Source organism: Terrapene carolina, unplaced genomic scaffold, assembly GCF_002925995.2.
Source record: "Terrapene carolina triunguis isolate 2854851 unplaced genomic scaffold, T_m_triunguis-2.0 Scaffold33723, whole genome shotgun sequence".
NCBI lineage: Eukaryota > Metazoa > Chordata > Testudines > Emydidae > Terrapene > Terrapene triunguis.
The window spans coordinates 601995-614560 of record NW_020698074.1 but is presented as its reverse complement, the minus strand read 5'-3'; the positions used below and the strand labels follow the sequence as shown (position 1 = coordinate 614560).

The 12566-nt window shown below is 39.6% G+C and overlaps 1 protein-coding gene across 1 annotated transcript in view; it reads left to right on the top strand.

Annotated features, from left to right (window-relative positions):
• The window catches only part of LOC112110664 (CLIP-associating protein 2), a 271547-nt gene that overhangs the window by 128442 nt on the left and 130539 nt on the right, over positions 1 to 12566 (top strand). The window contains exons 12-14 of the mRNA XM_029914219.1: positions 3146 to 3281; positions 5867 to 5937; positions 7222 to 7281. Coding sequence (XP_029770079.1) covers positions 3146 to 3281; positions 5867 to 5937; positions 7222 to 7281 — 267 coding nt within the window. The remainder of the gene's footprint in view (positions 1 to 3145; positions 3282 to 5866; positions 5938 to 7221; positions 7282 to 12566) is intronic.

Sequence of the window (12566 nt, the reverse complement as noted above, 5' to 3'; positions counted from 1 at the left end):
ATATTGTGAATTAAGCATAGAAATAGTCCTGTTAGATTTTCATTTGAATTTTCTATTGAGAATAATTCATGTGCTTTATATTTGGATAATGCCTTGTCAAAATGGTTTGTTTTGAACAGCAGATGAAGTCTTGAGTGACCTTCAGTGTATATCACTTAGGCTGGGACAAAGTCTATGTTCTCTTTAGATAATAAGTGCAATTCTTTCATAGAAAAGAAAATCACTTATAGAAAAACAGATGAGCCATCATTTGAGTTACGCATTTCAGTCCTTTTGATAACCAAATTGGATGTGTTTACACATTACAGTAATCACTGTTTACTCATAAACTTGGGTTCCAAGCCTTAAAACACTTACTCCTGGGTGCTTGTTACCATGACTTCAGTGTGATTATTCATAGTAACAAGCTCTGTGCCCTGTAGCATTTTCAGGAGCAGGCCCTTACATTTAATAGTCTAGTCAATTGATTGAAAATAGAAGTGAAATGAGGAACTTCAATATCATATCATATATATATACATGTAAGTGGTCAAATATATGTAATGTAGAGCTGTCAATTAATCATAGTTAACTCACGTGATTAACTCAAAAAAATTAATTGCGATTTAACAAAGTAATCGTGATTAATCGCACTTATAACAATAGAAAGCAATTGAAATTTAAATATTTTTGAATGTTTTTCTACATTTTCAATATTGATTTCAATTACAACACAGAATACAAAGTGCACAGTGCTCACTTTATATTATTATTTTTTAATTACAAATATATGCACCGTAAAAATGATAAACCAGAGAAATAGTATTTTTCAATTCACCTCCTACAAGTATTGAAGTGCAATCTCTTTATCGTGAAAGTCTAACTTACAAATGCAGATTTTTTTTTTTGGTTACATAACTGCACTCAAAAACAAAACAGTGTAAAACTTTAGAGTCTACAAGTCCACTCAGTCCTACTTCTTATTCTGCCAATCGCTCAGACAAACAAATTTGTTTACATTGGCAGGAGATACTGCTGCCTGCTTCTTATTTACAATGTCACCTGAAAATGAGAACAGGCGTTCACATGGCACATTTGTAGCCGGCTTTGCAAGGTATTTACGTGCCAGATATGCTAAACATTCGTATGCCCCTTCCATGTTTCGGCCACCATTCCAGAGGACATGCTTCCATGCTGATGATGCTTGTTAAAAAAAAATACTGCGTCAATTAAATTTGTGATTGTTCTCCTTGTGGGGAGAATTGTATGTGTCCTGCTCCGTTTTACCCGCATTCTGCATATATTTCATGTTATAGTAGTCTCGGATGATGACCCAGCACATGTTCGTTTTAAGAACACTTTCACAACAGATTTGACAAAATGCAAAGAAGGTACCGATGTGAGATTTTTAAAAATAACTACAGCACTCGACCCAAGGTTTAAGAGTCTGAAGAGCCGTTCAAAATCTGAGAGGGACGAGGTGTGGAGCATGCTTTTAGAAGTCCGCATCAGTGTGCTTCTCTTTTAAGAAACTACACAACCCAAACCACCAAAAAAGAAAATCAACCTTCTGCTGGTGGCATCTGACTCGGGTGACGAAAATGAACATGCATCAGTCCGCACTGCTTTGGATTGTTATCAAGCAGAACCCATCATCAGCATGGAAGCGTGTCCTGTGGAATGGTGGTTGAAGCATGAAGGGACATATGAATCTTTAGCACATCTGGCACGTAAATATCTTGCAATGCGAGCTACAACAATGCCATGCGAACGCCTGTTCTCATTTTCAGGTGACATTGTAAACAAGAAGCAGGCAGCATTATCTCCTGCAAATTGTAACCAACCTTGTTTGTCTGAGTGATTGGCTGACCAAGAAGCAAGACTGAGTGGACTTGTAGGCTCTAAAGATTTGCGTTGTTTTATTTTTGAATGCAGTTAGTTTTTTGTACATAATTCTACGTTTGTAAGTTCAACTTTCATGATGAAGAGATTGCACTATAGGACTTGTATGAGGTGAATTGAAAAATACAATTTTTTTGTTTCTTACAGTGCAAATATTTGTAATAAAAAATAAATATAAAGTGAGCACTGTACACTTTGTATTCTGTGTTGTAATTGAGATTAACATATTTGAAAACGTAGTAAACATCCAAAAATATTTAAAATAAATAGTATTCTTTTGTTGTTTAACAGCGCGATTAATCACGATAAATTTTTTTAATTGCTTGACAGCCCTAATTTAATGTTCATGGTATTCTCAGAGATGCACAAACAGAAATAGACATTTTTTTCTGTGGTGTTGGGGGCTTTCCCTCAACAAATTAAGAAAAAAAAAAATCCATATTTTACCACAGAGTAGACAGGCACTCTTCCTTTTAAATGCATCTTCACAAAAGACATTATTTAACTCTTTGGTACTCAGCATGTCACTCGCTTCTGATTATAAGCGCATCTTGCATTTGCTCTGCACTGGTGAAACCTTTGCTCTGAGCAATGGAGAGTTAAATTGCTATGAGTATGGAAATCATCATCTACTCTGAACTTATGGCCACAGCCCTTGAATAAATAAGATGGGGAGGGACTGCAGATTTCATGCATGGGTAACTATGACACATTTTATAGTTTGCCTATGGCAGGATAAATTATTATATAAAACTCAAAATGTCACTTAATGTCATTAGAATAAATGCTGTGTTAAATTACTTTTAGAATTCAATTTTAATATATTGCATTTACAATGAATGCTTGATGTCCTTGAGAATAGCCACATGAATGTTCTGTTTTCCAAGTTTATACTGTCATGGTATGGTAAGAAACAAAAATAACACTGTAGGTCCTAAGTAACGGTACACACATTAACTTCAGGTTTTTAAAAGTGATATTTTACATGTAATCTTAATTGTAAGGAAGCCTAAGTCTGAGAGAGAAAATTACTTATTAATGTTTAAACTTTCAAGTTGTCTGCAAGGTAAACAGTGTAGTATTCATGAATTCCGTGAATCTTTTCTCATTAGGAAGATATAGATGTGGAAAAACATAAATTAAGTACTATCATAGCCATTGTTTGGAAAGAGGAGTCTTTAAAATGTGTGATTAACTTTCTATTACTTATTTTGAGGCTATAAAATTATTTTTATTAACTAGTTTTATTTCATTTCCTGAACAGTCATCTTTCAACAGTTTTGGGAAACAAGTTTGACCATGGGGCTGAAGCCATTGTGCCTACTCTTTTTAATCTGGTCCCTAACAGCGCCAAAGTTATGGCAACTTCTGGCTGTGCTGCAATCAGATTTGTCATTCGTGTAGGTATTCCTCTGATGGTATTTTATGGGTTTGTTTGATAAAAAGTAACTACTCAGCTAGTCACGCCTAACAAAAATCTGTTGCCAGTTTAATATATATTCCATATTTACATAGTCATTGTTTTTAAAGCCTGAACTGTAAGTTTTGCCCTGGGCAAGTAATTTTTTTGACAGATGAACAAAATGTCATTATTCATCATCCATCACCACAATCATGGTAAAGGGTGGGCAAGGAGATATTGTGAAGGGCAAGTGCATTTTCCTGACTGTTTTGCGAGGCTGGGTTATTTCAGCGTATACCAAGAAATAACATTATCTTGAGGGAACGGCAAAGTGATTTAAACTCTGGATTCGCTAGTAATCAAAACATCCATTTTATTTAAATAAAAAAAAATCAGACTGCCTGCAGTTTATATATAAAAAGCTCTGACCCTCTTTAGCCTTTACAAGTAGTAATTACTATTTTACACTGACCTTACCCACACTACAGCTGGATCTGGGGTTGTTTTTGTAAATTGTTAGAGATCCAGTCAGCTTAACTAGTTGCAAGTGTTTTTATGGCATCCACACCTAGTACTCTTCCTAACCATGTTTTAAGAGCATATTCTGGGACATCCTGGACAGCTGTCACTTAGAACCTAAGTAACAACTGCGTGTGCTAAGGGCCATAGGTGTTTTTCTTCCAGAGCGTTCTGGGATGTCTAACTGCACAGTCAGGAGAGGAGGAGGGAGTAGTTTTTTCAGTTACAATGGCATGAGTTGGGATGTCTGTACACACCAAAATAATTATTTCTAGTTGCTCACAGAAGCCAAACTATATACCAGGCTAGTTAGGTGTTGGGGTAAGATACAAAAAGTGAATACAACCAATGATTTGCTTATTGCAATTTAACAGGGAAAAAGGTTTGACAGTGCTTAAACTTTCGTCCACGTAAGAATAACAGACGATAACATACCAGATAATAAATTTGACAGTCAAATAATTCCCATCCCAGTGTGCCCCTAAGCCTTATCAATCAGATGGTTTTTGCAGTGTGCCTTGAAGGTCAGCAAATTTGAGCTCTTTTGTACCAAATGCTGGAAATGAGCCGAAGGACCCTCACAGAAAGCACACTACCCCCTGGCTTGTCTCTCTAATCACGAAGCGTCAAGCACTTGACTGATATGATTCATAGCGGTAGGGCACTGGGAGGGCAGAGATGATCTGTCGGGGCAGGTCCCAGGCTATTTAGGACTTTATAGGTCAAAGCTAACACTTCAGACTCCTCCTAAAAACCAGCTGGCTGCCAGTGTAGATGCTGGGGTACTAGTGTCTTGTGGTGTTAGTCAGAGATCCCACTTATTCTGCAGCAGCTTCAGTCTCCCACCTTCAGTCTTGTTTGCCCTTTCATTGTGTTTCCTGTTCCTTGCCCTAGCAGTGCTTAGTGTAGTCTGTTTTCCCTTTGAAAACCGGTAGAAGCAGATTATGACACGAGTGGACATCAGGGTGAGGAATCCTTTCCACCATCAGAGAGGTGGGACTTAGCTCATGCAGTTGAGCACTGGCTCCAGTGTTTAAGCTGTTGAAGTGGGATTCTGTTAAAAAGAAATGTATCTGTAGACAACATTAAAGCTGTCTTATTAATGCAATCTCAAAGTCAATTTAAAGCAAGCCGTAGGCCAATATTCCGTATTTTTCAGAAATATTTGATTACATAAATAATTTTGTGCATTTTTCTAATTCCTCTTTGATGCATTTTTCTGAAAGGCCTGTGTCATGATGTAAATAGCTCTAGAGACCAAATATTGTAAAATAAGGCTGTTGCCTCTATTTGAAACATTGTGTTCCTTCCCCAGTAGAGTCTCATTACCACATGCCTTATATGTTGATCAAATGCCCTTATTCATTGATGAAAACAGTACAAATGAATTGATATTAATTTTTAAAAGTCAATGTTACGTGAAAAATACAACAAATCAGTTGCTGTTCTGGAATTTTCTATGTTAATTTATTTTTAATGTTGAGAGTAGGCAGTGCATTAAAAACTGAGAAGAATCCTGCTGTTATGAGAGGTTCACATGGTCATGTATCACATTCACAAGCTATGGGAAAAAATACCATGCACTGAATGGGTTGCTAATAATACAGTTTAAAAAAGGCCATGCAGTCTTTATATTATTTATAACGGTTTACTTTTTATGCTCAGGTGTTGATTAGAATAACATCTGAAATTGTATGGAAGCAACATCAATTTAGATTTTCTGTGTGGAAACAGATATGGTACATTTGAGCCTTCAAAGGGTTTTTTTGGTGGCTAAATGTTACATAAATGAGAAAATTGGGGTATGGTCAGAAATGTTTTTCCTTAGATATTTTTATATCTTAATTTTACATATGTTCATGGCCTAGTCAGGGAAGTGTACTTTTACACACATTCTAAATTTGGATTAAACAATTAACATTTAAAATCCTATATTTAATCATTAATATTTTATCTGTTGCTGAAAAATTATTAACTACGTTCATTTGAAATTTAGCACTCTGATTTCAGGAATGTTTTTGGCATTGGCTTCATTGTGTTATAATATTTATGGATTTTTTTCAGCATACCCATGTGCCCAGACTAATACCTTTAATAACAAGCAACTGTACTTCAAAATCAGTTGCTGTCAGGAGGTGAGTATTTGATAAATAACAAATTATTAAAACTGTTAGTTTATATTCCTTAATTTTATAATAGACTACTAGCAAAATTATCTTCAAAATAGTATGTTTTTATTGCAGTCACTGTAATATAATGTGAAAATCTCTTATCTAATAAGCTACCATGCACTACAGATAATTGAGATTCAACAAAGTAAGCGTCCACGTGCTGGTAATGAGTGAAAAACTTTCCCTAGCAAATATGTGAGGGGGCCTCAGCTATCAATTTCTGCAGAATTGAAGCTTTTGATTTTAATTTTTTAATTTTTTTAAGTTTCAAGCTTATTTCACTGCAAAAGGTAACCTTCCAAATGGAACCTAAATGTAAATAAATGAAGTGTTTTCCCAAGTCTGCAGAGCTCTAGTGCTTCTGCTGCCACAGGTTTCCTAAGAAGTAATAGACTGAAATTAACATTAGTCTGGTCAGTTTTGCTGCTGCAGTTCAGAACCCACTGAGCAACAGTGAATGTATCCAATTTATGTCATTTTTATGCTAATGCCCCTACTTTGTAAATCTATGAACAGCAGCAGAGGCAGACACAGAGGTTATTCATGGGGATGGGGCAGCTCAGAAGCATTATAGATTTTTGCCTCCCACTCTTACAGCTCCCTGAAGGGCTTGAGTGGATAGTGAGATCTGCCCTTCTATGGAGCAGGAGAGGGATAGAGTAGCAGAGACCTTCCTCCACTTGAAGCCGTCAGAAGGTTCTGCAGGGGGACAAAAAGATGGAAAGTTCCTTGCATCTTCCAGCGCCTTGGTGATTGGACTTCTACATTTATAAGACACCAGCTAGCTACAGGGGGTTACAAAAGATGATTCTCCCAAGCAAGGAACAGGACTTGCTGTCTTGTTGAAAACCCACCAACCTCCTCCTTAACAGGTTTGGTGTGGTTGATTTTCTCACTGGGGAATTGCCACTTGACTTAGCTGGTGGGCCTTTTGTGCTAAACATGTTAAAGCGGTTGTATTTGTAGTAACACTTGTTGAACGTCAAGTGGTCATATGAACCATTTCTGCTTTTTTAAAATGCAGTGTGATTGCATGTAAGTGGAAAAATATAAACAATGTGCAAAGTAAAAAATTTTTCCACCATTACAACAGAAGAAGCCAAACAATTTCCTAGTGTGTTAAGTGTGAGATATTTTATTATATGCAGTTATTATTTTCCAGGAGGAAAAAGAACAAAGTTATCACCTATTATTTCAGGAAAGTAGAGAATTGCAGGTTTTTAACATTTTTTTCCTATTTTGTTTTAGACGCTCCTTTGAATTTTTAGACCTGTTACTGCAGGAGTGGCAGACTCATTCACTGGAAAGGTAGGAGCAGTGGGTTCCTTTTTGTCATCTAGAAAAGTTTTCAGTTAATTAAAAAAAAAAAAAAAATCTTTCATTTAAATCCTACAACTAGACCACTTAAGTAATTTGTGAAATAGACTTTTACTCTGTATAACTATACTATTTGCTCTTATGAATTGTCCTATCAGTGTTTTATTGCTGCTGTTTAAACTTACCTTGGGATTTAGAACTGGTATATAAATACTTAGCTGAAATTAAAAGGTTTGCTTAAATTTTGTTTTGTTTCTCTTAGCATTAATGTGATGAAAAAATAATTTTATGCGCCAGTAAAACAACTGTATTTTGAAGAGAAAACAGATATTTTTCTTCAAGTTATTGTCCCTACAGGTGTTCTATGTCTCATGTGTGCACTTCCATGCACTTTACATCAAACTTTTTGTAAGCATGCCCTCAGGACCATGCCTTTGACCTGCTCATCTGTGTGCTCCATTACAAGAATATATAGGGAGTGGTGGTCCTCCTCAACTGCTTGCAGCTTGAGCCAGTGTTGTGGTATCTGCTAGCTAGCTACACAGCTTGTTTATTATTTTTATGAAGTATTTCTTTTTGTTAGCTTTTCATTTATTTTATAGCCCAAACGTGTGCTTGGGGTGAGGGGTGTTCCCTCCTTTTTTGTGGTCAGGGCTTCTGTTGCCCTCAGCCCGTGGTTTTTTTTTTTTTTTGGTAGCCTTTCCTACATGTATTCTGAAAACTCAGGACTTCCATTAGTGTTTGTATTAATAAGTGTTCTAGTGATTTTAATTGTAGTTTGGTAGTTGAGATGTTAGTTACATTTTTTGTGGGGGGGTATGCAAGAAGGACCTGCAGTCTTTTTAAAACATTATTACTATTCCTTCAATAAATAATTATTACAAATTAGGTTCTGATGATACAGTGTGTCTGGAATTTTAATCCTAACATTAGAAAGAAAAGGAAATACTACAAAATTCTTGTTATTACCAGAAATACTTTCTAGATTGGTAGTATTGTACAATCTGTGTGTTTGGCTGCATAGATGCAATATGAAACTATCTGAAAGGTGGGAAAAGATTTGTTCTGTCTTCTCTCCCAATAAAGTTACATAACTTTTTTGTCCAGAGTGCAAAATAGGATCATGATGTTGGAAATACTGTGACTGAATATTTTTTCTAAGGAGAAGTATGTTACCCATAGTGGCTTAAATTAGTCTACAGTAAAATGACCTGGAAAATATTTTACACATTACTCAGTGATACATAATATACTATGTATTGCTAGCATGTTAAATCAGAGAGGTAAAAATATATCTCTTTTCCCTAAGAAAAGACAAAATCAGTATTTTGCTGCAACAGTATTTGATAGGTATTATGCTGGCTGACAATATTCAGTGCATTTTAAATCTAGTCTGAAAAGGTTGTAAATAAAACATATTAATCTAGGTACTTATTGGCCATAATCACAGTAATATCTGAGCATCTCACAGACTTAAATGTATTTAACCTCATTAACACTCTGGTGAGGTAGGAAAAGTAGTATTTTTCACAGATGGGGAGCTGAGGTATAGAGCGATTAAATGATTTGCCTACGGTCACATAGGAAGTCTGTAGCAGAGCTGGGAATTGAACCTAACCTCCTAAATCCTTGTCCAGTAACTTAAATGCAAGATCATCCTTTCCTAATACTGTGGTGATATTTTATAAGTAATGAGAATTCTTTGCTTTCAACTACTAGTACAGTATTTTTGAGTAAATAATCATTCTTCTTCAAGAGATGTCCCTGTTGGGGCTCCACTCCAGGTGTTGGTGCGTCCCCGCGCCTTCACTTGGAGATTTTAACAGCAGTACTCGTACCAGTCACGCACTCGCAGAGCCTGCCCCCCGGCTCTGAGTGTACCTTAATAGTACGCCTGTGTGACCAGTCTCCTCAGTTCCTTCTCTACCGTCCCCGGCCTGAGATGGAGCTCAGCAGACTCGTTAGAGACTTTCTCTCCCTTTGTTACAATTACCTTTCTAGTTAGTTAGTTTGTTACCAGTAGTACTTAGTTACCATTTTTCTATCCTTTTCTCTCCTAAAATAAATAAACAAATAAATAAAACCTTTTTCTTTGTTCCTGTCAGTGGCAGCCGCTTCCGACATGCTTGGCTCCCCAGGCTTTAAGCGCTGCTCTGCCTGCAAAGATGCCATCCCTCTGTCAGAAGGCCATGCAAAGTGCATAAAATGTTTGGGGGAGTCCCACATCCCCCCAAAATGTGCCCACTGCAGCTAACTTAAATCTAGGGCACAGAAGGACAGGGAGCTGAGACTAAAACTGTTCCTCCTTCAAAAATCATTAGGGTCAGCTTCAGACCCGGGCGCTGACTCCGGATCCACTGCACGCCACAGCCCCCTGCCTCAAAGAGAGACAAGAAAACTGCAAAAAAAGGGCACCTTCTCTCACCTGCAAAGGGAACTTTGCGGGAGAAGACTTCCTCAGGCAGGTCTACAGCCTCCCTCCCAGCACTTCCCCGGCTGAGCATTTTTGACGCGCTGGGCTCCTCCGGCACCGTGTGAAACTAGGCTGCGGTGATACCACCAAGCTCCGGTGCCGAGGCTTCAGGCTTCCACTGGATGGCACCACCTATGCCCTTCCCTCCACAGTGGCAATATTGGGCACCAGGGGCATCTTATCCTCGAGACCACACTCGCTATGCCACCTCAACCAGGCGCGACACCTGTCCGGCACCTTCAGCTGACGAACCTGACACTGACATAAGGCACCAGGCAGCACCATCACAACTGCAGGATCAGTCACAACCTGCCTCAAACCCAGTAGACCCAGTTGTTACGCTTGATGAAGCCTTACTTCCTCCTTCCCCCACATCTTCGGATGATTTCTCAATACTTCAAGACCTTTTCAAAAGAGTTGCCAGAGAGTTAAGAATTAACTTGGAGGAGGTACCTGAACAGTAGCATGAGTTAATGGACATCCTTCAGCCCTCTTCTTCTTCTAGGATTGCATTACCGATCAACGCAGCCCTTTTGGAACCTGCTACGGCCATCTGGCAGAGTCCTGCTGCAAGCCTACCTACCTGTAAACAAGCGGACCGCAAGTACTTCATCCCTTCCAAGGGCTCTGAATTCCTTTTCGCTCATCCAGTGCCAAACTCGCTGGTGGTAGACGCAGTTACCAAAAGACCAAACACCAGTTTCCCCGCTCCACCCCATCCAACAAGGACAGTAAGTGACTAGATCTGCTCGGACGTAAAGTATACGCATCTTCCACGTTACAGTTTCGCATTGCTAATTATACTGCTGTTCTGGCAAAATATGACCACAAAAATTACAACAAATTCATGGACTTTATTGATGACATTCCGGAAGAAAAAAAAAAAACAATTCACAGCTCTAGTTTCCGAGGGACAAATCATCTCACATACCGCTCTTCAAGCGGCCCTCGATGCAGCCAACACTGCAGCAAGATCCACTGCTACAGTAGTGGTCATGCGCTGAGGTTCATGGCTTTCCTCCTCTTCCTTTCCTTGAGAGGTCCAGAATACCACTGAAGATCTTCCCTTCATCGACAAACTCTTTGCCTTCACGACGAACGACGTACTTCATTCAATGAGAGACTCAAGGACAACTCTCCGGTCTCTATGAATTCAAACCCCTACGATCAGAAGGCGACAGTATCGATATCAATCCTACCAGCGTCCACGCTATCCCGCATATACCCAGCAATTCCATAGATCACATGAGCAACGACAACAGCAGCAATGCCAGAGACCCAGATACCAGTGTCACTGTCCCAATTCCTCGGCAGCGTCTCAACCCCCTCCGATTAATGAGCAGATTTGAAGCCTTGGTCGAGGGTTTAGAAAACAACGTTCCCACTTCAGCGCTTACACCACATGTCCCTATTTTTGGACACCGCCTACAACCATTCTCCCATCAATGGCAGAACATTACCACCGACAAGTGGGTTACAGTGGTTGTCACAATTGGCTATTCGATCCCTTTCCTATCCTTGCCTCCTACTCACCCACCCTCCCCGTTCCTCTTCAGGGACCCCTCTCACGAGCAATTGCTCATCCAAGAAGTACAACATCTTCTATTGGGAGCAGTGGAACTTGTGCCTGAACGACACAGAGGGAAGGGGGTTTATTCCCATTATTTCTTAACAGAAAAGAAAACCGGGGGATGGCGACCTATCCTCGACCTCAGGCGGCTCAACAAATTTATCAAAAAGCAAAAGTTCAAAATGGTTACCCTCACCACGTTAATCCCAGTGCTGGAGCAGGGCGATTGGTTTTCAGCCCTCGACCTACAGGACGCCTATTTTCATGTGACTATACATCCGGCACACAGACGTTTCCTTCGTTTTACCCTCGGCTCGACACATTTTCAATACAGGGTGCTACCCTTCAGCCTATCCACCGCCCCCTGTGTTTTTTCCAAGCTCCTAGACATAGTCACTGCCTAGCTCAGGAAACAAGGAGTTATCATAATTCCTTACCTCAATGATTATCTCCTCAAAGCCTCAACTCTCGATGAAGCGCTTCGATTCACGCAGCTCACTGTCGATTGTTTCCTATCCCTCGGCCTACAAATAAACAAAAACAAATCCACATTATCTCCTACCCAGCACCTGGAGTTGATAGGAGAGCACCTCGATTCCCGGACGGGAATAGCATCTCTCCCGCCTGATTGCTTCAACACCATAAAATTATTGGCAACGAAACTCTGCAACAGTCCTCAGGTCACTGCTCGAGACAGTGTACAACTACCAGGTCACATGACCTCGTGTACTTTCGTGGTCCAAAACGCACGACTATACATGAGGTGCTTCCAAGCTTGGTTGGCCATGGTTTACAGACCGAATGTGCACGCTCTAAAAAAGCCTCTATCCATACCTTTCAGAGTCAAAGACTCTCTCCTATGATGGACAGCTCCCTCCAACCTCTGCTCTGGAGTCCCCTTTCTCCAGGATGCTCCATCCCTCATAATGACTACCGATGCATCCCGCACAGGGTGGGGTGCACACATGTCCCACCACACAGCCCAGGGGCTATGGTCTTAAGCTGAAACCTCCCTGCACATAAATGTCCTAGAACTTTGAGCCATGCGCAACACCTGCTGTCACTTCCTCCCATTAATCCAGAACCAACATGTATGGATAATGACAGACCACATCGCCTGCATGTTTTATGTAAACAGGCAGGGTGGGGCTCGCTCACACTCGCTTTGCACAGAAGGCATGAAGCTCTGGAATTGGTGCCTTGCGAACAACATTCGGATATCAGCCGCCTATC